The sequence below is a fragment of the Berghia stephanieae genome, chromosome 5, assembly GCF_034508935.2.
Source record: "Berghia stephanieae isolate SIO BIC M18660-M18661 chromosome 5, UCSD_Bste_1.3, whole genome shotgun sequence".
NCBI lineage: Eukaryota > Metazoa > Mollusca > Gastropoda > Nudibranchia > Aeolidiidae > Berghia > Berghia stephanieae.
This window is the reverse complement of record NC_088364.1, coordinates 28,947,178-28,974,893: the sequence shown is the minus strand read 5'-3', so window position 1 is coordinate 28,974,893 and position 27,716 is coordinate 28,947,178. Positions and strand designations below refer to the sequence as shown.

Genomic DNA, 27,716 nt, shown 5'->3' with positions numbered 1-27,716 from the left:
TATGACATTATTCATTTATTTGAATAAAATTTCAACACAACAAGAGATTTCATTCTTGTCTTGTTACTTGTAAATAGAAACGTCTAGTTCTGGAATATAAAAGGGAAATGATGACTATGAAAACATTGCTGCATGACAAATTAAACCTCAGTCAATATACATTGAAACAAATTTTAAAAGTCAACTGAGATGATAATGGCCATTTCCGTGTAAGCCATATCACATGTAGAATTGAAAATGCAAAACCATTTCGACATTTCATTAAAACAAAATGGTGTGTGTGAGGAGGGATGGACAGCAAATACTTAATTATTAAAATCTATAACAAAACGACTGTTCCAGTTTTATTTTCTGAAGAATGGTTTGAATAGCAAATTTAAGTAATTGCCAATACAGGCAAAAAAATTAATACAATAATTTAGTTCAAATACAAAGAACATTAATTAACTAGCAACAATAAAGTTGGGTTCCTTTCGAAAGCACCCACTTCCACTGAATTGACAGCTCTAGTTCTATTCTCTTTAGACAGGTTTTGGAGGGTAAGTGTTATGTTGGCAACACTTTGCGATAGACTAGCCTCCTATCCAAAGGGTAGCAAGCAATTGCTATTTTCCATTTCATGCTATTGAAACCAGGATAACTTTGGCTCCATGGGCTTGATAGCGCTGAGGGACTACTCACTCAATGTGGAAGGACATGCAGGTATGCATTCCTTCTAAGTTGTCTGAAATATCTCTTTGGAAACTACCCACCTCATAATTCGGGTACTGTTTTCTTCATGCAACTATAGCAATATTCTCCAAAGTGGCTGTCTATCAATAAGCCATTCAATCTCTGTAGGTGACGATCTGAAGAGATAATAGATATTAAAATTGTAGATAAAAATACAATAATTACGGGTACTACATTGAAATGTTAAAGATAAATTGTTGACAAACATTAGGTCAAATGGTTCCTAGTTTAAAATGTTATTAACAGGGTCCCCATCAAATCTTTGATTTTTTTTTCAAGACCCCATCGCGCGGTGGAAAATTATTCCGCCATGCGTCAAGAATGATTTTTAAAAAAGCCATTTATCAATAATAAAATATCATTACTTCTTTAAATTAGTGCACATGTACATTTACTAGTGTAGCCTTCAAAGAACAGATGATTATACTAGATATTTATTAACCATTACAGACATCTTACCCCTAGATTCCTTGCCATCAGTTGATTCAATTATGCTTTCTCTTCATGATTTATCAACCATGCAATAGTACTCCGCCACATTTCCAATAATAGAGAGGTCCAATATTTTCATTGTTCAATTAATTATAATACACTGTCCTTCCTATACAACAATTTCAAGGTGGCCTCCTTCTCCTCAAGTTTCTTAGAAACGGAGGCCAACTCCTCTTCCTTCTCTATGGCTGCATTTCTCAGAGCATTTGCACTGGTGAATAAAGCTAATTGCTCCATCCCTGTCACTTCATCATCCTTGTCTGATTGTTTTTCACTTTCTTTCCTAAAAAATCAGCATTCTCTGTCAACTCAACTTTCCTTTTTTTCAGCCCAACAACTTCCTCTTCCGCTAGTTTTCTTTTCCCACTTTTTTCTCCACTGCTTTTTCTTCTCCTCCAAATAAGCTTTATACCTTCTACTGCCTAATCCACATGACTTAAATAAATTGAATGAATGAAAGTCGAAAGTAATGCAGCGGAAGGAAGGAAAAGAAATAAACAAAGTGTTAAGCATGCGCAGCACCGACTATGGCCTTGGCTGACTAAGAATTGACGGGCCGGAGTTACCTCCCTTCGTCGAATAGCCAGGGTTGCCAGTTTGGCCTTTTTAAGGCCAAAAAGTTAAAATTAGACTAGATCTTTTTTTTTTCCCATACAACAAAATTTTTAAAAGATATTTTGTTTTTCCCCGACTTCCCAACCCATCACAAAATTCCCGACATTTTCCCGACTTCACGACCCATCACAAAATTCCCGACTTTTTCCCCGATTTCACGACCCAGTGGGGACCCTGTATTAATTAAAATGGGTTTTGATGGATATGTTGCAGTGACAACTTCTAGAGTTGTATTTGTTTCAGAGAGGAATGTGAATTTAAAAGTCTGAGAATAGTGAGACAGGCATGAAAATCATTACCAAATCTTGCATGAAACAAAATATGATGCTATTCTAAAATATTATTTGTTATAAGACGATTATTGGTTGGTGGATGGCAGAAATAAAATTAATATCATAATTAATAAAATTGCCTTGTACTCATATGTTTAAAAAAAAAAAAAAAAACAACTTGATAATTTAGTTTTAAAAATTGGAATAAGAATTCAAGTTTTGATCATTTAAAAGAAAATTCCAATAACAAAAAGATTGCACCATTGGCCTATTTTTTGTGTGGAATGAATCAGTTTTAGATTCACTTATATAAGGCATTGTAATGCCTGAATCTTTTTAAAAACTGCAAGCCAAATTGAGTGATCAAAAGTCAATTTTCACTTAAACTGTTGTTTGTTTGTTTTTAGGGGTTTTACGGCGCTTGCAACACATTTAGGTTATATCAGCGCCAGTAAACAGGAAGAAAATGGGATAGTAAAAAGTTCTAGAATTACAATTAAAGCAGCCAAGAGAAAGTAAGACAAAGAGGAACTGGGAACAAATAGGGATCAGATGTAGATTCCAAGAGCATACCACCAATGTATTTAGTTTGAGATCACCTATAAGTATAAGACTCATCCGGACACAAGCACAAAATCCAACAAGAGGAACACACTCAAATGCTTACATTATACATTTAAAATAACAAACATAATAATACATAACAGAGAGATGATTTACAAGGGAAAAAAAATATCATCTCCCAAAACAATAACTATGCATTTGACTGTTTCCCTCCCAGCCAGGACCAGTACAAAACCAAGTAATCTCATTCCAAGACAAAGACAGAAAGCATGTTGGAAAACAGATATAAGGGGATAGAAGACGCAGTATCTACCTCACTGCCAACTATGGGAGCACTACAAACTGTTTATACTTAAAATCATTATCAGAAAAGTATAGTTTACCTTTTCGATAATTCTTCACTACATGCTCCTTAATCATATTATAAGTAATAAGTATATTGTGATCAAAATATACTGACCCATTTTGTTGTAATGGTTAGAAAATAAAACTTAAATGGCCTGAATAGTAAAGAGATTCAGGTTATCCTTGAGTTATGTAATGACATTGTGTACCTGTGTAAACAATAAATCCTTCGAGGACCTCCTGCATGCCAGGCAATTTGATGAGTTCTGATGGTAAATAGTTTTTCAGGACCAGATTCAGCAACACTTGGGCTGGGTAGAAGTTGCGACTGTTTGTATTCCACTCAACAGAAAACTTCAGTAACGAAGCTGTTTAAAAAAGAGCAAATTAAAAAAATTATTATAATTTCAAATTTACAGAGAAATAGTTTTGGATAGAAAACATATATAAAACAAAAAAATTATACACTGATAAATCATGGGTGGTTACTCCTTGGGCATGGGCATTCTATTTCAAAAGAATTGGGATATTTATAACCTACTGGGTAAATCAAGTAGTGGATAATATATAATGATCCACGTGAGTATTACTTTTCTAATGACAATGACTTAAAGATCTAAAATACTATTTATCTTAACTTTCCTGAGAAAATGTAATCTATTTGAAATAACATAAGTTATCTAACAAATTTAAGAACATGGTACATGATTCATGTAAATACTCTCTAATAAAATGTATATCAAATGACAATGACTAAAATACTATTTATCATAAAGCCAATGATTTTATATTAATTGCTCACCAATCTGGTCCATGCGCAGTTTCTTGATCAATTTTTCCAACTGTGAATCTCCATCCTCCAGTTTGATCACCTCTATAAAGAGAAAAACATATTGAAAAAATTGATCTAAATTTCATTACCGAAGATTTCCATCATTTAAAGTATTGGTTCAACAGTATTCAACCTTCAACCATACAGCAATATAAACTAAAAACCCAAAAATATGCAACAACATTCTTTTTTGTTTACAGAAAATAAATATATGCATTGTATAATAAATGATTTAAAATAAATGATATCATAAATATTGTAGCTACTTAATATAATTAATATAATTGCAGATAATGGAAGTTGATTTATTCCAGTTTGATTTATGTTTTGTTTCATAAAAGCATCTCTCTAATCAATAAAGGGATAGTAACCTTCATTAAATTAAACAAATGGAAATTTTAAAAACATACCTCTTATAATATTCAAAGCATGGAAAGGTCTGTTCAATGAAATGGCTAAAGCCAAAGCACGTATATATTTCTTATCTGCCAACAGATTTGACATCACTTGTTCTCTGTAGGAGACCAAAATATATTACGGACATTATCTAGGTTTGCTCTCATTCAAAGTAACAGCTTCACCACATTTACAAATATAAAACATTATGTTGGATGCTGATTTCCTTAACATCTAAAATGCAAAATAAATTTACATTATAAAACACTAAAGCAAAATAATAATAATAATAATAATAATAATAATAATAATAATAATAATAATAATAATAATAATAATAATAATAATAATAATAATAAAAAATATTAATAATAAAAAATAATAATAATAATAATAATAATAATAATAATAATAATAATAATAATAATAATATAATAAATTATAATAATAATAATAATAATAATAATAATAATAATAATAGTAATAATCCAAAAACAAAAAATAAATAACTTTACGTTGAGCATTATAAAACACTAAAGCAAAATAATAATAATAATAATAATAATAATTTAAAAAATAAATAACTTTACGTTGAGCATTAATGGGCAAAGAAGGAAAGTCTTTACTTTTAATCAAATTTAAATGGTATGAATAGGCGAAAAAAACAAGCAGTTAATTTCACTCACTGTAAAATTTGCTTATTACGTCCTTCTTGTATCTCCATCTCCTCTTCCTCTGTCACATCCTTAAGTAAAGACCATAAATCAAATTATATTTTCAAGAATAATTTTGTTGCTGGTAACAGGTTGATTGTAAAATTGCATTGTACTCCATTTAATTGATTTCCATATATAAAAATCAAATATTGAAAGAAAAAAAAATGTGTTTGTTGAATCGTAGTTCTGTAAAATCCGATTTTATTCATATAAGAGGTATGCATGTTGGTAAAACAGCAAGTTTAATCTGCTTGAAATGAACCAAAAAGTTTTTTAAAAGTTATATTACAAAGCAAAGAACATGATACATGAATTATATAAATGTTCTATAATTATTTTGGGCCATTTGCTCAATCTTTAGTGCACTTGATTCAAACTTAAATGGACTCGATAAAGCTGCCCTTCACCCATGCCCACCCAGCAATCATTGGATAGCTGAGTTTAAAACAGATATAATAATTTGCGATATATTTTGTTTCAGCAAAAGCTACAGTCAATGTCTTTTTAATCCTCAAGGCTATGAAATACCACTTAAACATTAAAAATTATAACATTAAGAGAACTATAAATTAAAATCTATGCAATGAAATTGCAGTATAGTTAATTTTTTTTCTACCTTAACTTCATGGAAATAATAAGAAAGAGTAATATATATTGTAATTTTTTGACCTACCTTCCACAAGATGAGAGTAGAGTCGGCACCACCAGAAAGGAAGAAGTTCTCTTTGCTTGAAATGTCAGATGCCCACACTTTCAACTCATGTTCATCAAATGTCTTTATGCACTCACTTGTCTTAATCAACCATAATTTGAGAAGACCATTTGAACCACTGTGTTTAATTACCATTAAAAAAAAAAAGTAACAGAAACCTTAAATTACAAAAGTCATATTCATATGATAACATGAATTTGTAATTCGCACAAATAAAATACAAAACATTATGAGAATGTTTAAAAATTCACCATTAAAAACTAATTTATATATTTCACAAACCATTAAGACCCTCTGTTAAATTAAATAATCGTTTAAAACAGTCACAGTTTGTGTTATTGTATTCATTGTGAACTGCACATCAAATATCAGCTACGTTTTGGACAGGTTTGAGGCTTTCGTAGGGTTTAAGAGGCATTGGCCCATTTTCTCTGAAGGGAAAGATTAATAGTTAAGTAGGTGCATATTTAATGCGATCAGCAAGTTACGAAAGGCACATTTGACAGCAACATTTGCATACTTTTCCAATTTTTATAAACTTTTTCTACAGAAAATGTTGAAATGGACATAAATGGTAATTGCAGTTGAGAAAATTGAGATGAAAAAATGCATTGTCTTAAGCATGTCGTCATTTCAATTCAATTCAAAAATTTCTTTACTGTCAGAAATATTGTGCACATTACTCAGAATACATTGGGTGTAATAGTAATATCAGATAAGAAATTAGATGGGAAAAAATATAGACAAATATTAGATCTTTCTGATTTATCTCAAACATCTAAACTGATTCTATACATAATTCTAGGTAAATATAACACATACATCATGCACTCTCCTATCGCTCTGATTCTTTTTACTCCCTTTAGAAATTAAAATAAAAATCAATATTCTTAGTTTAAAATATGGAAATTAAAACTTAAAATTCAAAGACCCACTAAAAAAAAAGCTCTGGATTAAGAAAAGCTGCAGCCAAAACATTTACATATTTCACCATCCTACAAAGATATACGGTTTCTGAATTGGATAAAAAAGAACATTTCTCTCTTGTGTGTTCTGGCAAACTGTTCCACAACACTGCAGCGCTTATTTAAAAGACTGCTTTCAGAAAAAGGTAGTTTTGGTTTTTGGAATAGCGACACTGTTTGTATGCCTCAAGTTATATTTTATTTCTTTGAAAGTTATAGAGGATTGGAGGGGACAAATTATAAAGGATTTTAAAACTTTCTGTTGCCACTGTGCGTATTCTTTTGATTTCTAATGTGGGGACTTGGGCTTTTTTAAAATAGGTTGTCATGAAAGCTACTGTGGTCATTGTAAATAAATCAAAAGGCACTTTCTTGGATTTTTTTCTTCTATTTTATCTGTGTTTGCTTTGGAGCAGAAGTGCCATGTCATTGGAAAAAAATTGAAATTTGAAATAATGAATGCATGAAAGATAGACAGTTCACCAATTTATTTCGAACATTCAATTGTTGAGAGGCTTTACAACGAATTTCTTTTATGTGGACGTTGAATTTTAATTGGGGAATCTACATAGATTCCTGGCAATTTCACACTTTGCTCATAACCACTACAAATTCAATAGTATGCATTTTAAATGCTAGATGATGTTCTATACGAAAAGTTTGCATAAACCAATGTCCTAAGAAAGTACTTTCTGCTAGCTCTGACAGAATCAGCTACCCAATCATAGACAGGAATATCATAGACTGGATAGACAGGAAGGTCAGATAAAAATCTTGACTGCACCCGGGATCGATCTTGGTCCCTTTACGTGTGAAGCAAGTGCTCTACAAACTGAGCCATCAGGACCCCCATTCCTGATATAAGGACAATTGAAATAGCAATAGTAAGACAATTCTGACAAATACTTATAAAATGCTTCATAATCATATGTATTCACTCAAATTCCGACTTATTCTCTTAAAATATGTGACATTTAATCTGTTAAAACATTAAATTTCAACTCTCCATTGACAGAAAAGTCGATATTAGAAAAGAGCAATCCATTGTTAAATCTTGATGTTACCTTGAATACAACTGACGTCCTTGGTTAAAAAATGAAATGGATAATACAGAATGGTCATGCCCTTCCAGTGTCTGCAGAAGTAGAAGAGGTAAAATTGTAAGATTGCAATTCTGTAGATCTGATCAAGCTTAAAGCAATTAAAAAGAAAACAGAATTGATTTCTCAAAAGATCAATCATTCTACTGTTCAGAGATATATGAATCCTTGTAAACATCTTCAAATTTGTCTTAATTACAATATCAATGATTATAAGAAAATAAGAGCGAATACTGAGCAGCATTATTTCTCCTATTAACTTTTTTCAACCATGTAATATTATACTATAAAAATCAGAAAAACAAAAACGTTTTTGTTTTTTTAAATTTGATTCAACCCAGAATGCAAGATTCTCACCACAGTTACATATAAATCATAATCTTTAACGCATTAGATGAGATGTTCGACCCAGAATCAGATCAGCCAAACAGTGACAAAATAAATCTCTCTTCTCCTCTATTGGTGCATAATCTAAAATCTGATCACACCTCATAAACAGTAGAAGTGGAAAAGCACCCCTCTCCCCTCCTGCGGCAGATCAGTAAGTGTAATAATCTTTAAACTCACCCTGACACATGAATAATCTGTGACACTCCACAATTTTATGAATCCATCTCCAGAAGCAGTGGCCACAAGCTGAAATTTTGTGGAATAATAAATGATAAAACTGATACTCACCATTTAAACTAAGAATTATAATTGATATGCTTCATGTACATTTGTCTAAAAACCTTCAAAATAACAAAGGTAGTCAATGTAGCTTTTACTTTAACACCTATGGCAATATATCATGTAAAAAATTAACTTAAGATATGAGAAAAAATTTGATGAAATAAAACAACAGACCAAAATGTGGTTGTTTTCTTAAAAATAAAAAGATAAGGACCATAAGACCTTAATAACACAGGGTGAATTTTAATTGTTCTTCACATCCTATCAACATAGGAAACTGTGACAAAACATTTTTGTAAAGTCGACATGGTATGAAAAGACAACTAAATGAAGCATTGTGGAAATCACCTAGTTTTCACATCTCTTTAACGTGAATAATGACAAAAGATCCCTAAACTATGAGACTGCACCAAAGGATTAGCAGAAAAAGTAATTCAAAATGTGGACAAAGTACAGTGCTCGCTGGATTCTAGCATGCTCTACAATACGCACACTGGAGCTGGGTGACCTCCCATGAGCATTGGATTTCGGCACATTTGTATTCTAGCACGCTCTTTGATTTCTCCTAAGAGCAAGCTAGAATCCAGCGAGTACTGTACCAACTGGTTTATTGTATTTTAATCACCCCAGAGAAACTGGTAATAACTTTTTGTGACGAACATTGTCAAAGCCTAATATGCATTTATTAAAAAAATTAAATAACTATTACCTCACCAGCATTTCTTTCCATGCAACGAAAAGATTCAGCACTTATAGATATAAGTGTTTTTTAATCTTACCTGGTCAACGGGAGAAAACTTTACATCCCAGATGCCTCTTCTGTGACCTCTGAGGACAGCCAATAAAGTCATGGATAGGAAACCTTTACCAACCGCCCATAACTGAAATGGTGAAGAAAACAATGGAAATGAAAGTTAATTGGGGATTTGTTATCCAATGATTTCAGCAGTGATTGAATTAAATTGACTATGTAGAGTATCTCCATAGGGAAATGACTGAAATCATTCCTTGTATCCAGGGTATTTATAAATAAGAGATAAAATTTCAGACCGTACAAAAAAATAAAATAAATAGAATTCAACTGTTTTTTTAAAAAGAGTTTTACGACGCTTGCGGCACATGTCGGATTAAATCATAAGATGTAATTTGTCATCTGCAGAATAGAGGGTTGAGTTAAAGAAGAAAAAAAAGAAGGAAAATAAATGCTATATTATAGGTGATTGGTGTAGCCTTGTAATCTGAGTTAGGATTTTTTAAACTGTTCCTATTTGCACTTTACATAAACTATTAAAAAATGCGTTTTACATACTGAAATTAGTAAACTTTTTCAACTCTTTATCTATGACTTAGAGGAAAGATTCTTATTGATTTATTATATAATTTATATAAAATTCATGTAAATCCTTTACCACTTGAGTGCTGAGTTAAATTCTGATTATATCACAAAATATAAAGAAAAAGTTTTGTTATGGCTATAAAAAATGTAGATCTCAATTTGCTGAACAAAATTATTATTTCGAACGTATTGATATCTTTTTTGAATGAAATGTACTTGTTGCTTACTGTTTGAATAAGAAAAATCTATTTTTGTGTTGTGTGGGTGTGAAGTTTTGGGGAAAATTCTGAAAATGGCTAGGAAGGCGAGGGTTATGATGTCGCAGATTATACTTATTACGTTTGTCTAAATTGGCCTTGGAAAAAGTAGGTGTGAAATTGCAAATTATTAAATCTTAAATCTTTAAAAAATTTGATTTGCCTGTTAAATGGGAGCACTTATTTCAAAACTATCTTGGGTGCAAATTTTCATACTTATAGGATTTGGAGGGCAAAAAAAAGCCTTCAATGCGGACATGTTCCAGTATTTTCTCTTTTTTAAGTCTATGATAAAATGAAATCAGCTTTATTCACCCCCTTGGGAAAATTGGTCATATACTTTAAAGGAATACTGAAAATTCGGGCCTAAAGACAGGATGAGGCTCAAGGACACGCAGCATGAAAGGTGGGACAAAAACACAGCACATCCAATGTACGAAACAAAGGCCATACCACTGTGCCACACTACCCCCTTCAACCATACAACTTCCTGACTGTCTGTCTTGATATGCTTATGGCTTTTTATCCTCCAGATTACCAAGCCAAGGCGGTAGATAAGGCAGCTTTGTCTGGCTTTTTATCTATGATCTATGGGAAACCCTTCTAAGAGGTGTCTCACCCACAGCCTTAAATCTAAGCCTCCATCATAACAGACAAACCACATGTAACATAAATGCTGATCTTATCATGGTAAGAGAAGAAATAAAATAAAAGTAAAGACAGAAAAATCCAGTCAACCGAAATGCAATGGAATTGATTGTCTGTTTGGACTTAATGTAGTTAAGTGAAAATGACACACCTTGAACTGGAATACTGACATAAAATAATTAGGGCATCAGACAGTATTGCATTTCAGCATGAGCAGAGTGGTCTTGGACATGTGAATGATTTTAAAAGCTAAACTTAAATTGGCCATAGTACATAGGGGACAATTCCTTTCACTAAAGCATTCCATGAGAATTAGCACCTGATGAGAGAAGATAGATTGAAATGGTTCAGACATATAAAGAGACAAGAGAGGGAGTACGTGGGAAAGACAGTGTTGGACTTACAATTAGCGGGAAAAGAGGAAAAAGGGATGCCCAAAGACTAGATGGTTGGATAATGTAAAGGATGATATGAAAGAACTGGGCCTGGAGGAAGATGATGCTCTGAACCGAGATGCATGGAGATGTGGCATTCATTATGCAGGATAAGGCGAAAGCAGAAGAAGAGGAACTATTGACAAAGAGAACACGAGGTAAAAAAGATATCTTTGAATTAACTCATTTTCATTGTATAATAATTAACCTTAGCAGTCTTGTCTTGGGATCCCGTGGCAATTATCACGTCATTTGGGGCCACACAAATACAGTTGATGTCTTTGTCATGTGCATGCTGAGTGGCAGACACCCTCAGAGTTGTGACTGACTCGCTTTCAGATTCTGAAGGGAATCCCCATAATTTGAGGGTCAAATCACTTCCACCAGATAGAACAAAACCTGGTCGGGAACCGGTTCTGAAAATGGAAGAGGAAAAAGTAAACATTTCATTCTTTCATCGTTTTAAAACAAGAAAAATATAAAAATCACACACCATGAAAAACCCAACATCTTAATGATTTTTTGTTTTCCCTATTCGATATGTCTCATCAGGATTAAAATAAATAAATAAATAAAATTCCCTTTATTCATCCCATTGGAAAATTTTTCTCTAAAACCCAGACATCAGCCGCATTGAAGCGCCACAAATTGAGCTTAAGTAAGGTGACTTACTCAACCACACAGCGCAGTGGCGGTGATCGAACTCGGTACCTTTCCGGCATGAAGCAAAAGACTGTACCGCTGAGCCCCAATCCCCCACCTCTTCATTAAAATTTTCAACATATTTTACATAATCATAATAAAAGCAGAATCTATAATTCAAATAATTTTTTAACTCAACTGCTGTAGATATAGCGTCTTTACTAATTACAATTAACTATTCTTCCTGAAGGGAAAAAGTATGACCCTTTCAACAGAGATCATAAAGTGGATTAAAGAGCAACTATCTTTTTTTTTGTTTGTTTGTTTGTTGCTTTAGGTCTCTTCCAACACAATTGAGGTTATATGAGAGACCGCTGAAACAAAAAAACAAGCAATCTAACAAAAATAGTACAAATGTAAATCAAATTCATAACCTAAAGATATCATAAGCTAAATTATAAGTAACCAAGAACAAACAGGCAGAAGATTTACAGAAAAAAAATATCCCCTGTCAAAAATACAATCACAAACCAAAGAAGCAGGATAGGCTAGTAAAGAGAAGAAGAAACGACATCACTATCGGATCGTACACCCATGCGAACATCATAGGTATATGATTCAAGGGTGATGCTCCCATCCAACTACCCGCTCAACTATCTTTATGTCCTGTTTAAAACAAATGTGCCACAACATCTCTGTTAAAGGGTCAAACTCAAATGTTTACAAAATGAAATTAGTTTTCAAACCAAACATTTAAATAATATTATAATGAGAAATGATTTACGATAGGAAAAATGTTATCTCCCCTAAAAGGATAAATTTATCCTCTCATTAAAAAAACAAAAAAAACACTCATTTCAGAACAGGGTCACAGACTTCATGGAAATGGTAAGTGATAGAAGAGATAGCAAGAGTGTGGATCAAAATAACACCCTCCAGTCAAGTAGGCCAACATTTCCAAGCTTTAAGGGGAAACCCAGGGACCGCACCTGCCTTTTAACACCGTGCAATAACTGACTGTCAATAGGTGTTGTTCCATAAACAAAATGTATTTCTCAAAAAAAACAACAAAAAAAAACAAAGAAAGCAGAGAGATATCTATCAAGTTTGAATGACGAGAAGTTATATAGCTCAACTGCCTGGCCCATGGTTCATTTGACTTCATTTCAAACGCACGGATATCTTTTTGAGGTAATTTCTTCAAAATTGTTATGTATTTAAGCCCTGGTTAGTATTTCATAATGTAGTAACCTCTAGATTTGCCATTTACTTTGGAAGATAATTTATCCTAGTGACCACTAAAGTCTTCCCTAAAATAATGGACTCACTTTGCTATTGCTACAGCTTGAACAGACTGTGTATGACCTTGACCTTGTCCTATACATGTGACAGAGCCAGTGCTCTCACATAGTTGCCAAATCCGAATGGTAGAATCCTGAGTACACAACAATAATATATTTCAATACTAAAGAGGCATCTAAAATAACAAAATCTTACATTAGAATTGTAAAAATGCTTCACAAACCGTACATTACAACATAAATTATCATGAAAAAGAAAAAAAAAAAGAAACAGACCTCAACTGAATTCACAGGTGCAATTTTCAAAACATGACTACAGGTAAGAACAATGATAAAAAATAATAATAACAATATTATGCACTTTGTATAACAGTTAATCTAAGTGTGAATTAACATGAGGACATACACAGAAACAAGAGGAATAAATGACTCATTACCTTTGAAGACGAGACAATGAAATTATTGCACACATCCAGCGATGTGATGATGTCAGAATGACCTTGCAGGAACTGACACTCCCAAGTATCTCTTTTGTAGACTGTGAGTAGATCAGTATTGCTGGCCACTGCTATGTGGGAGTCCTCCTCACCCAAAAAACGACAGGCCAAAATTTCATCTAAGTGACCAGATAACTAAAGTTGGATAACAGATAAGGGAAAACATATTCATGTATCATATATGAATGCGAAGGAGGAAAACAAATATTGTATAACTACAGCTGAGTATCATTGAAGTTTTAAGCATAAAGCATGAAAAGAAAATTACTCTGAAACTAGAAACCACAACATAAGTCTGATGATAAATATATATAACTAAAGTTGGATAACAGATAAGGGAAAACATATTCATGTATCATATATGAATGCGAAGGAGGAAAACAAATATTGTATAACTACAGCTGAATATCATTGAAGTTTTAAGCATAAAGCATGAAAAGAAAATTACTCTGAAACTAGAAACCACAACATAAGTCTGATGATAAATATATATATACATAAAGCACATTTCAGATAACTCAAATCATAAGAAATAAAGTCTATATGAAATGTTTGGCAAAATGTGTTTTTCAATTTTTAAGTTTGTCATGGAAGAAAAATTAACTCACTGTGATAATCTTTTACATAAATAGAATTGCTAGAAAAAAAAAATGCCACTTTCATTCACATACCTGTGTTTCTTGTTTGAGATCTTTATTCAACACAACAATATTCTGGTCATGTGTGGTGAATACTATTCCATCTGAACTCGGAACATCTACTGCCTGTGTAATGTAATCTATATCCTTATTACTCCTGCTGTCACTGAGACGACAACTTTTTGAATATTCTCTGGCTCCACTTGATGCATTGACCACTCGCACATGTCCTTGAGGGAAAATTACAAAAATAAATAAAAACTATAAGACAAACTGTACATTTTAATAATTAATCACAATGATTTACGACTTAAAAATTTACTTTGTTTTGCACATAGGGGGATTCTGCTAATATTTGTCTGAATATACATTAGCCATCGATGATTCTGAGCTTTCTTGATTAATATCATTTATATATATTTTTAAAATTCCAATGGACATAACACAGAGTAGGTACATAATCTAAATCAATTTTTTAAAAATAAATTCAAAGAAGGGGCTGCACATTGAATTTTTAAAATCCTCTCACAGATATTTTGAAGAATTGTACTGGATGGACTTTTCCTGTGAAAATTATAAGTTGAGTATAATGCACCCAGCCTTTCATTGTATCTCCAGTAAATGTTAATGGCACATTAAATTTGCTTAAAGTCATAGTTGTCCCGAGTCTTTATAATATTTTATAATTCAATTATTTAATCTTAAAACAAACAAAAAAAAAAGAATTGAAATTCTCATCCTAATCAAGATGTCACTCCTCATGCTTAATAAGTTTGTATTTAAAATGGTGATGTGGTTGTGACCCGTTTTGTAGTTTTCAATCAGGAGATAAAGAAGCACTAAATGTAAGTTGGTTTAGCTGAATTAGCTAGTCTTCTTTCTTTAGTCAATGTATGTAACGAGAGATAACATAATAATTCACCCTATTCAGCGGAATAATAATTAAAAACAAAAGGCATATTGACAATTAATTTGAAATTGAAATAGGTTATTTGTTTTGTTTTTTTAAATTAAATAAACACACAAAAAAAAAAAAAACCAAAAAACAAAGCTTGATTTGCAACGAAAAAACAATGTGATTAACACTGAATTATCTTTCTTAAAATATCTCAGAATCCTGACTTTTATTCAATTTCACGGAATAAATACATACCAGTGGAGGCAACTGTAATAAATCTTGGGTCATCCTTGCTGCTACCTAGCGGACTTGGAAATTCTGACGGGATAATCACAGACTTTACATACTGTGAAGGATAAATAAAAGCAAATGTAAAAGTGGATATCATAAAGAAAAAGAGATACCAAAATGTGTCTAGCAGGAATTTCAGACACCATTCAGAAGAATCTTAAAGATGACATAGGAATTTCTCCATATAAAATCAAATCCATGTGGGATGATATCATATGACAATGCAATGCCATGCATGTTTCGTAAATATTGTGCAACATATACGATCAAGTTTGTTTATTTGATGTAGTGGTGGTTGTAGAAGTAACAATGTGCTTTAGTTATAGTAGTGGCAGTAAGGATGATATTGTAGTGGTGATTGTAGAATGATAGAGATGATTTTAACATCAATGAGGTAATTACAATCAGATAAATGATTAAATAGTAAAACATTCCTCACCTCTAGTACGGGTATTGTTTTGAACACTTTCCACTTGTCTGTCTTCCACAAACAAACTACTTTGTCATTTCCAGCGCTGAAGGGAAAGTATGTATATCAATTACAATAACTATGACATAGAAAAAAAAATATTTAAAATAAAACAATACCATTTTTAATGACATGCAAACAATGAGCCCAATATCATAAAAACAAAATTTCACAACATGAATAAAATATTCAATACCTTACTAACCCAATTAAGTATTATCCATGTTCCAATACTTGATAAGGTCACCGAAATCAAGAGCCCTCATATTACTAAGCAAAGGAAAATAGCTCTCGAAGCTGCCTGTGTTTAAAAATTATTTATAGATTCTGTAAAATGATACTTTCTGTTTCAATATCGCTCATTCACTGGAAACGCAGTAATTTACCATTGTAACATGATTTCCCTCTGTAAATGAGTTTCACAGTGTAACCATCATTTCCTAGATGCTTTGGGTGTAAATGGGTGCATTATCAAGACACAACAGGGAGAAGTCAGTCAAGGGTGGTTGCATTATCAAGTAATGGGATAACTATCGTCTTCAAATTTGAACATCATTATTATGCGGCTATGTGGTCTAGTGGTACGACAACTGCCTTTGGATTGGAAGGTCCTGAGTTTGAGTCCCGATCTGAGCAGTGCATAGTTGAGTCATCAGAAAGACTCTTCACTCATATACTCTCACCGTACTCAGGTGTAAAATGAGTACCTGGCTGTTAACAGCGTTGTCTTTGTCAGAAAAAAATGCCTAACAGCCATTGTGTCTCATCCTACATGTTAAGTATTGCTACAGGCTAGGGACCCGTTGTAAAGTGCTTTGAGCGTGACTATTGGATATTGTCCGATATAAAAGTTTTTTGTTGTTTTGTTTGTTTTTTGTTTTTTTTAATAGAGCTGCTCCCTCATTCACCTGTACATTGTGTCTCCATTGTTGGCAAATGCTACAGATGTGACCAAGCTGACATGACACTGACTTGTGATGATGCAGGAACTCTTTCTCAAGTCCCATACTTTGACTGTGTAATCTTCAGCTGCTGTGACAAGCTGCAACCTCTCTGGATCAGGGTGGAACTTAGTCAGTCTGGTATTGTAGAGCAAACAGATGTTTTTTTTTTGTAATTGCCTGCAGTAGGATTTTAAACAGCTTGTTTTTTTAGTTCAGAAAATGTTATAAAAAGAGGTGATATTGTTAATATAAACATCATGGCTATTAAAATTCACTTCCTTTTATAAAAGATTTGGATTACTCACTAAAAATTTTGAATGAATGTCAGATGACTCATTTTTGTAAAAGATATACATATAAATAAATACATAAAAGACACGTTCTTAATTTGGATTATGAGGTAAATAAAAACTCTCGAATATAAATACAAACACACCATTTATCAGTGTGTATTGTGTACTGTGTGGTACCTGACATTATGTATTTGACTTCCAACACTATATCTGGGTAATTTCTAGTGCCTTGGAATTTGGTTACAATGGTTGTAGCCAAGTCCCATCACATGTATTCATTTAGCATTTTGCAGGGAGGTATTACAATTACAGAAGGAAATAAAAAACCGAGGAATGCATTTTTAGTTATTTCAGCCAACAATGTGAATTCCATCTTTTCAACCCCCTTCTAGTTCTTAATTTAAACCTCTAACATTTACTTCACAACAAAAGGCCAGTTGAAACAATACAATGGTTAAATTTTATCATCCTCCTCTCCTCTTCTTTCCACCCATTTCAAGACAAATGACTAACTCATGACCGATCACTACCCCGCAGCTGACAGCTGAATCAACCACTAACTGCACTTCAAAAAACAAGTAATGTACAGTCACTGTGATAGGAAAACACAAGTTTCAAGTTTCAGATACCCTTTCACTTCTCATTAGACCTAACCGTATCAACGTGTCGATCGGTCAGTCACATGTCTCTCACTTGCTTTTAGTTGCGTGTTTGCTGGTATGCTACTTAAAGTACATAGATCATTGTCAATAAATCACACAATAACCACTACCCAAGTTGTACTGTTATATTAATAATAATAATAATAATAATAATAATAATAATAATTTTAATAACTACAACAACAACATGAGTTTGATAATCAAATAGATATTAAAAAGACAATAATAATTGTACTCACTTTACGACACCAGTGTGACCTTTGAAATTGTGAGTGAAAAATCCTCTAAAAATGTCCCAGATTTTAATGGTGTGATCAGCACTTCCCGAGGCAAGGAGTGTTACTGTAGTGTCAAAGGCCAATGTGGTAACAGGGGCAGTATGAATTGACTATTGAAGAGACCATATTATAATAATTCAGATGAAGACATTCGGCGCAACAACATTCTTTCTAAAAAAAAATAATGAATTAATTGCTTTACTTCGTTTTATTGCTTTTTAAAGGTCTTACAACACTTTTGATACGTTCAGGTAATATCAGAAACAGTAAAAAGAAAGATAAGAGAAATCGAGAGATTTAGATATAACTCATAAGCACACAAGAAAAACGTGAGACAGATCCAAAGCATTATATCCTTGTGACTAGTCTGAAACAACTATCAAGATACTGATACAAGATCTCCATAAATGGATACACACTAATCATTATAATATCAAAATTCTAACATTCACTTAACTAATACATATAAAGCAAATATGGTGTACAAAGCATAACGTATCTCTCACTTAAAAGAGGGGTCTCAACTAAAAGGTTTGAAAACTACAGAAAATTTTCACAATTGACATTCGATTGCCAAAAATACTATGTGCAAATTTATTTTTTTTAAATATGAATGAAATCCAGGCTAACTGGAATACAACAACAACAAAAAGGCAAAAAATACATGAACATTGCCATAATTATAACAACAACAAAAAATAATAACAAAATTTTTTTAATCCAATATTTTCTAAATTTTTTTTTTTTCAAGCTAAAATTCACATACACGGGTGCCAGCTGCTCGAGATATTGTGGATATTTCAAACCTGAAAATGTTGCTTCTTGCCAAAATATGCTACATTCCCACTACTGTAAAGAAGACTAACAAATTATGTCTACCCAAATATTCTGAAACTGTCTTGATTGATATTTCATTTTATTAAAATATAGTCATTACAATTAAAAAGCAAAATTAAGTGTCGTGAAATAAGAGGAATTTTTTTTCTTCTTTGGTATTTTTTGGCTTTAAGTAAAAAACTTAATTCCGTAAAAAAAAAATTTTTGTTAAAAAGTGCCCCTTTGAATTTTTCTTCAAGATTTGTTTCAAAAGACATCTTTGCACAACCAAATATTAAAAGCATTGAAAGCTTTCACACAATTGAGAATGACATCAGAACATTTCAGTTTTCCTTAAAATATTCCACCACATCCTAAGATTAACAAAAAAAAAATTCTTACTCTCCATGTCTTAACCAATGTACAATCATCCAATTTCCATTGTCGGAAGAGATTATTTTGAGTTGCAAGAATCAGGAACTGAGGATGTTTAAAAAATATATATTTTTGTAAAAGATCTGATGAATACAAATATATGTATATTATGCTTCAAAATAAATAATGATCCACTTACAGTAGCTTCAGCAATTTGCCTAATAAAGAATTTTATTTGAAAGCAATGATAATAATACTAATAATAATAATACTAATAATAATAATAATAATAATAATAATAATAATAATAATAATAATAATAATAATAATAATAAATTAATTAACTTTATTTTCTTCCTTTTTTTTTTTTCTGATTCGTATTCTATTATAACTATAAAGTTAAAAGTAAAACAAATACCTCATCATCATTAGTCACAATAAATCTTGTGATGTCTTCTTCTTCATTCTGAAAGAAATTTAAATGAAAACTGGCTTTTATATAAATTAATGAATTAAAATGGGAAGAATGGGTTCGAAAAATAGTGTAAAGACGTAATTGATTTTTTGAGGTTGTATTTTGTTTTATGAGGTCAAACAGCACTTGCAACACACATGAGTCATTTCGTAACAAATAGTTGTTATGGGAAGCACAGCATTCTTTTTCTTCCTTCTCCACCCAGGCTAGTCACAATGTACCAGCCTGATCTGGAGCAGGGTTTCCACACCTATACCTTTTTAAAATTCAAGGTTATTTTCTTCACGGTTTTCAAGGTTGTGCACGGCTTACCGAAAAAGTACAAGGTATAATCTGGGAGTCCTCATATTGCCTAATGCCTATCCCAGTCATAGTCCATTGCCAACCACTCCTTGATTCCAAAAGATATTTAACAACAATAAAACAATATGTACAAAAAAATAAATCCACCTAGAACTATCTCAATGTTAATCAGTCAAAGATTTGCATCTCTCCTCAATGTCAGAAGAGATATTTTGGATGTTACACATGATATTCTTTGCCTTTCCCTCAGCACATTTGCCTTAGCAAGGAGAGTGAAGTCCATTAACTTTTCTGCTTCCTCGGATGCTTCTTCATGTTCCTTTTAAACAAATGCAAGATCGTTTCCAAGGGCTTTCTTTTCAATTTCTGAATATTGTCATCCACATTCTTTCTTTTCAAAGCTTTCTTCACCTGTTCCATTTCTTTCATCCTCTCTTAAAAGTGATTAAAGTATTTTTTTTCTACCTTGCTGGGCTGACAACATCAGACCTTTGTCAACCTGAACTTTGCTGAGGCCTTCAACAAAATTAATGTGATCCTTTATCACTTATGACCCTCCTGGCATTTTTTTTCTCTAAAAATAAATTTCCCGTTTTTTTTCCAAGGTTTTGGACAAATCAAATCCTGGTTTTCCTGGCCTTGAGCAAGTCACCTCGTCCTAGTTCAAATACTAGCTGCACTGCGACTGATGCCTGGGTTATTCAAGTCTTCCCTTGGAATAGACCCTTGAGACAAATTTCCCCTATAGGGAATGAGATTAGCGGAAGAGTAGCGTCCCTTGATTGGACATCACCCATAGTCTGTGACGTCACCGGCGGAAAAGTTATTAGAGAGAGAACGTCATGTTGGCATGCGTCTCTTGTCGTCCTCGCTTCCAGTGAAAGCGGTTTGAGACACTTCAAAACCAAAGTGAAGTTCTCTCTGTAAGGTGATGTCCAATCAAGGGACGCCAATCTTCCGCTAATCTCATTCCATATGGGATGAATAAAGGAGGAATATTTTTAATTTTTTTTGTTAGATTTGCATTTAATTATTATTATCATTGAATTTAAAATAAGGTGACAATAACTATCTCCTGTGTTTATCGTGGGACAAAGCATTCTGGGTACTTTGCTTTTCAGGTGGACTGAGTATTCTTAAAGTCCTGGAATGGAACAAAACAAGTCTTTGGGATATGGCCACTCTTGTCGTGTGTGATGGTTCGGCTTTGGACCCAGAGAGTTGTAGAGCAAAGATATAAATATAACAGAAACATCAACATAAGGAAAATATAGATTAGAACAAGAAGAATGGTACTAGTTGAAATATCCCTCCAGACAGGGTTCCCACGCAACATGGAAAAATGGGAAAAACTCCATATATGGAATTACAATGTTAAAAACAAACCAGTACATCATAAAACAATTGTTAAAAAAATTATGATTACCTGCCCAATGGTGGACAAAACACGGCCTGTTTTCAGGGAGACTATTTTTATCACTTTTCCACACTGGCATATGAGTTTACTCCCATCCTTTGAGAGCTGAAATTCAAAGAGACAATAATTCTAATTAATTGCTGCTTGAAAAATGTATGTTACTTGATGGTCATGGCTGTGATTACATCAGTGGATAAGATTAAAAGTCAAGAAAAATCTCATGAAGGAATCTTAAACTAATGAAAGAATCAGTTTTAAAAATCATAGATTTTAGTAGTATACATGAAAAAAAAAAAAAAAAAAGGAGGCAATTACAAATGTATTGTGTAAATGTCGCAATAAATCCTACTCACACACACACACACACAAAACAGGGAAGAAAGGTTGTGACATCAAACCCTATACTCTTTTGGCTCCTAAATCTTTGGGAGTGGATGTAACCAGTCCTTCGGAGTACTAATAATGAATAGGTTACATCTTGAATTATAAGTTGCCATCACCATTTCAGTAGCGGGATGTATAGGCAGATTCTTAGGATCAAGGGATGTAAAAGAGCGAGGATGATGATCTTTATTGATGACCAGCATATATAAACTAGAAAACAAGAAGTCATGACTCTGAAACAAGAATATCATTTACATAAGGTATGTATCCAGTCTTCTGGAAGAGTGGTTTTGCATTTCCAAAGAATTAGGAACCAGTTTTTTGACATCACACTTTTCTTCCCTATTATAGGGTCATTGATGCTTTGTACATCACCTCTATATGTCCACCTGTGTAGAAAGCCGAATACTTCTCAACCACACCTAGACTGAAATGACATAAATGACAAAACATTTTACATGACCATAAGCATCTATAATTTGGATTGTATTAAAATGGTTAAAGCCAAATTTGTTATTATCAAATATAATAACAAATTTGGCTTTCACCATATTAAAACAAACATGTACCAAATCAGACAAATAAGAAAGAATATAAAATTTCATCATCATTATTATCTAACCTAACACAACACTAGATATCACTCTGATTGAGTGACACCTAACATAACACTAAATATTGCTCCAGCGTTTTGTTACAAAAAACAGTCACTAAAAAAATTATAACAAGGAAAACATCATTAAACCTTGCTTTTCTGTGCTAAAATGCAATTTACATAAAAAAAATAACACAACAGAAGTGGCATAATCCATACTTTTTAAAAATTTCTTTTAAATAGACATGATTAAATTGGGTGGATCTGTAACGTAGTGGTTACGTTGTTTGACTTTTGTTTAGAAGGTCCTGGATTAAAATCCCAATTAAGGATAAAGAGGAATATCGCAGATAGTTTGGTTTTATTTTCATTACTAAATAAAGAAATTTCGTTATCCCCAGACAGGTGTCTGGGGATAATCACAGCGAAACAATTAAGTAATAAGTGGGCCATAATGTTGACTGCACTGCAAAGGCAAAACAAACTTCCCCGATCGCCGCGAGATACTGGTTTTGAGGCAGCAGTGAGACCACAGATTCTCTCTGTAAAATTGACAACAAATTTCAACAGAAAATTCTTTTCTTAATAACTCTGGAACCGTTAGTCGTAGAGACACAAATAAGGTATCAAATTTTATGTTTTCTCAAGACCATCCCATCCCCCTGACTGGGTCAAAATTATAATTATAAGCAGATATAGCGGTTAGAAACAACATTGACAGCTACAAAGTACCAGACCTGGAAGTGTAAGATTATGAAATAATATGGGCACACATAAAACTAAAAGGAAGGCGCTCACTCTATGTTGCATCATTCTATAGACCAAATGTTGCTGACACCGATAGTCTTGCTGGGCTCCAAATAACCCTACAAAGAGCAACCCAGATGAAGAATGCGCACCTCCTTATTGGTGGAGACTTCAACTTCCCAGGATGGAACTGGAACTTTATGGAATTAAAAGAAAAATGCCCATTTCCAAACCTACACCATAACGTCGTGGATATTGTTTACGACCATGGACTACAAAAGATAATCGATGAACCCACGAGGGGAGAAAATACACTAGACTTAGTTCTTACCAACTCACCACAACTAATACCAAGGGTGGAAATCATTCCAGGCCTCTCAGACCATGATATTCCAGACTGCGAGTTTAGCCTCAATACAACAAAAAAAGGTCAACCTATTAGAGAAATTCCCCTCTACGCCAAGGCAAACTGGGAAAACTTAAGAAATTCTGCAAAAAATATCAGCTGCAATACTCTCACCAATGAATATAAGTCCACAACTGAAGACCTATGGTGCAACTTCAAAAACGCATTACTGGAAGCCGTCAAGGAGTTCATACCTCACAAGACCATCAAAAGCAAGACCAGCATGCCATGGATAACATCAAATTTAAAAAGAATGATCGCAAAGAAGAATCGCCTGTACAGAAAAATGAAAAAGTCTGGTGACGAAAAACTAACAACAGAAATTCGCATCCTGAAGCAGACAATACAGCGCGAAATGAGACGTAGTTACTGGTCTCACCTCAACGGCATCTTTAGCGATGAAAATGAAAATAAATCACAAAATAATAAAAGATTTTGGTCATATATAAAAAAACAAAAATCTAATAATGTTGGCATAGCACCACTAAAAAAGGAAGGACATCTCATTTCAGACCCCAAAGAGCAGGCAGAGATCCTTAACAAACAGTTGCAATCTGTCTTCAGTGAGGGAAAAGAATTTTCAAATGCAGAGTTTCTTAACAAGACATCAATGAAGACCACCAACACTCCTATACTATAATGAATGACATTACCATCACAGAAGGAGTAATGAAACTACTACTTAAACTTAACCCCCACAAAGCCAGTGGTCCTGACAACCTATCCCCCCGCATCTTAAAAGAATTGGCTCCAGAACTTGCCCCAGGCATCACAGCCATCTTCAAGTCCTCCTTGGCTTCAGGTGTAATACCATCAGATTGGAGAAATGCCAATGTAACACCTGTTTTTAAGAAAGGAGAACACTACGACCCGGCAAATTATAGGCCCATCTCCTTGACATGCATCATCTGCAAACTAATTGGAGCACATCATCGTCAGCAACATCATGAACCACTTTGAACAACACAATGTACTAACCGAATACCAACACGGTTTCAGACGTTTGCGATCTTGCGAAACCCAACTGCTGGAATTTACGGAAGAGCTGACAACCAATCTGGAGAAGGGACTCCATACAGACGTCCTGACCATGGACTTTGCCAAAGCCTTTGACCGTGTGAATCACAGCCTTTATGCACAAGATCTGTCGTTACGGCATACAGGCCACAACCCAAACATGGATTAATAACTTCCTACATGACCGCCAGCAAGCTGTTATTGTTAATGGATGTCGCTCGACTGAAGTACCTGTTACTGTTAGATCGAGTGTCCCTCAGGGATCTGTCTTAGGACCCTGTCTATTCTTGGCATACATTAATGACCTGCCACTTAATCACTAACCACAACAGCCAGACTCTTTGCAGACGATACTGTAGTCTACAGCACTGACAATGACAAACTGCAAGCGGATCTGCATCAACTAGAAATATGGGAAGAAAGCTGGGATATGAAGTTCCACCCAACGAAGTGCGAATCAATGTCCATAACAAGATCAAAAACACCCACGATAACTGAATAGGTGAATACCACTTACATGGACATACATTGGAGACAGTGAATGTTGCAAAATATCTTGGTGTTAGCATGAAAAAAGACCTAACATGGGATGAGCATATTAACAAGATCACAAGTAAGGGAAACAAAACACTGGGATTTTTAAGGCGTAACCTAAAAATTAGCTCCTCGAAAATCAAGGAAAAGGCATACAAAATATTTGTAAGACCTGTTCTGGAATATGCTTCCACTGTTTGGGACCCCCACACCCAAAAATACATCTCAAAAATTGAATCAGTGCAAAGAAAAGCTGCACGCTACGTCCTGAACAGACACCACAACACCTCAAGTGTATCAGACATGCTAGAAAAGCTAAAGTGGCCGAAATTAGAACACCGCAGAAAATCAGCAAGATTAACAGTGGCCGAAATTAGAACACCGCAGAAAATCAGCAAGATTAACAATGCTATTTAAGATCAAGCACCACCTCGCTGAATGCCCAGTCATCAAGAAAAAACTAATACCAGCACCTTTGAGACAGAGAAGAGGTAACATACTAACAACAACCAATACAGCCTCATAACACACAGAACACAATACCGTGGTTTTTCCTTCTTGCCGCGTACAGTCAGGGACTGGAACCAGCTTGACGCTAAAAGTGACCGAAGCCACTACAATTGATGCTTTTACTTTTGTGGCAAGTTGCTAATGCAGATACTTAGTTAACTTAGTATTAGTAGACCTTACACAAACCATCACTGACCAACGTTGACGACCCCTACTGAATGTCCCTGGAAATTGATTTTAGACTAACGATTATAAACAAGGAATAGAGAGAGATTAGAAAGCAGTTTCATATTTGCCATAATAATCAACCAATTGATTGTGGGCAATCAAAGGAAGAAGAAGAAGAAGAAGAAGTAGGCACTTTGATAACTCCAGTCCAGTGGCCGCTGATAGGCTCACTGTAAGATGAAACTCGTTTTTTGGAACTTTATTTTTGACCCTTTACTGTTTTGGTCACCATGGCGTTATTTGTGAACCTATGTGACTAACTTTGGTATCATTATAAAGGGCACAAAACAAGCTTTCTAACGGTGTATTTCATTCTCAATTCCTGATTGTATTTCTCAGAAAGCCTATGTAATAAAAATTTATAAATTTTTGAATTATAAGAACTTTTTAAATTATGGATACATTTTAATTATACTTCATACATCTATAGACAATTAATTGAAGAATATCTCTGCCAAATTTCATCAAAATTGATACACTCGCTCATTATTTTATTTTTTCCGCCATCAACCCCACTTTTTAGGACAAAAACCTCATATTTTTTCCCCTTTTCATTTATCCATACTTTCCATCCATAAAAATGATTTATATGAAAATAAAGCTTATTTTCTGACCATTAAAATGATACCTAACACTTGCCATTTATTTTTTAATTGAAACAAAATTACTGAAAACAATAAGTGGGCCATGTTGACTGCAAAACTCAAAATTTCCCGATCGCCGCGAGATGCTGGTTTTGAGGCAGCGGAGAGATCACAGATTCTCTCTGTAAAATTGAACAAAAATTTCTATAGAAAAATATAGATAACTCTGGAACCGTAGGTCGTAGAGAAACAAATAAGGTATCAAATTATATGTTTTTTCAAGTCCCATCCCCCTGACTGAGTCAAATCAAGATATTTTGAGTTTGAAAATTTTATCAAAGTGCCTAGGAAGAAGAAGAAAAGAAGAAGAAGAAGAAGAAGAAAAGAAAAAGAAGAAAAGAAGAAGAAGAAGAAGAAGAAGAAGAAGAAGAAGAAGAAGAAGAAGAAGAAGAAGAAGAAGAAGAAGAAGAAGAAGAAGAAGAAGAAGAAGAAGAAGAAGAAGAAGAAGAAGAAGAAGAAGAAGAAGAAGAAGAAGAAGAAGAAGAAGAAGAAGAAGAAGAAGAAGAAGAAGAAGAAGAAGAAGAGAAGAAGAAGAAGAAGAAGAAGAAGAAGAGAAGAAGAAGAAGAAGAAGAAGAAGAAGAAGAAGAAGAAGAAGAAGAAGAAAAGAAGAAAGAAGAAGAAGAAGAAGAAGAAGAAGAAGAAGAAGAAGAAGAAGAAGAAGAAGAAGAAGAAGAAGAAGAAGAAGAAGAAGAAGAAGAAGAAGAAGAAGAAGAAGAAGAAGAAGAAGAAGAAGAAGAAGAAGAAGAAGAAGAAGAAGAAGAAGAAGAAGAAGAAGAAGAAGAAGAAGAAGAAGAAGAAGAAGAAGAAGAAGAAGAAGAAGAAGAAGAAGAAGAAGAAGAAGAAGAAGAAGAAGAAGAAGAAGAAGAAGAAGAAGAAGAAGAGAATGAGAATGAAGAAGAAGAAAAGAAGATATTTTGAGTTTGAAAATTTTATCAAAGTCAATGCCAACAGCACGCTGTCTAACAGGGGGTCCCTTACCTTTTTGTTATAGTTGTACTCATTGCTACTCCATAAATCAAACTATGAGCATGTGAAATAAACTTTTTAGAGTTTGCTTTTATACGATAACCATCACAGAACAGTCAGAGAACATTACAACACATGGCTGTTCATCAAAAAGTTAGATCATTGTAAACAAAGTTTTCCGGAAGTCATTCTGCAACAGTGTAAACGGAGTTTCGTTTTCTACTTTCTAATTTCAATTTTCTTTCATCTTTCGCGACCTCACCCAAGAGAGTCATCCAATTTCATTTTTTATATGAA

General features: G+C 33.5%; 1 protein-coding gene across 1 annotated transcript; it reads right to left on the bottom strand.

Moving 5' to 3' along the window:
- LOC144972715 (transducin beta-like protein 3) lies at window positions 1-27,640 on the bottom strand. Its single transcript, XM_078914264.1, has 23 exons — window positions 27,432-27,640; window positions 22,147-22,198; window positions 21,397-21,492; window positions 19,611-19,658; window positions 19,220-19,297; window positions 17,963-18,111; window positions 16,733-16,903; window positions 15,795-15,870; window positions 15,320-15,410; window positions 14,200-14,396; window positions 13,469-13,663; window positions 13,059-13,165; window positions 11,297-11,504; window positions 9,193-9,294; window positions 8,309-8,377; window positions 7,706-7,776; window positions 5,638-5,794; window positions 4,935-4,993; window positions 4,263-4,366; window positions 3,823-3,894; window positions 3,230-3,388; window positions 753-848; window positions 1-89 (listed from the first exon to the last, which is right to left on the bottom strand). The coding sequence occupies exons 1-22, from the start codon at window positions 27,452-27,454 to the stop codon at window positions 754-756; spliced, it is 2,379 nt and encodes a 792-aa protein (XP_078770390.1). The 5' UTR covers window positions 27,455-27,640; the 3' UTR covers window positions 1-89; window position 753.
- Between the last annotated feature and the right edge of the window lie 76 nt (window positions 27,641-27,716).

Coding starts and splice junctions, on each gene's coding strand:
- LOC144972715 (XM_078914264.1), bottom strand. CDS start 27,454: ATGAGTACAACTATAACAAAAAG. Junction 13,166..13,468: donor TCATTGTCTCGTCTTCAAAG/GTAATGAGTCAT, acceptor TTGTGTACTCAG/GATTCTACCATTCGGATTTG. Junction 11,505..13,058: donor CAAGCTGTAGCAATAGCAAA/GTGAGTCCATTA, acceptor TTCCATTTTCAG/AACCGGTTCCCGACCAGGTT.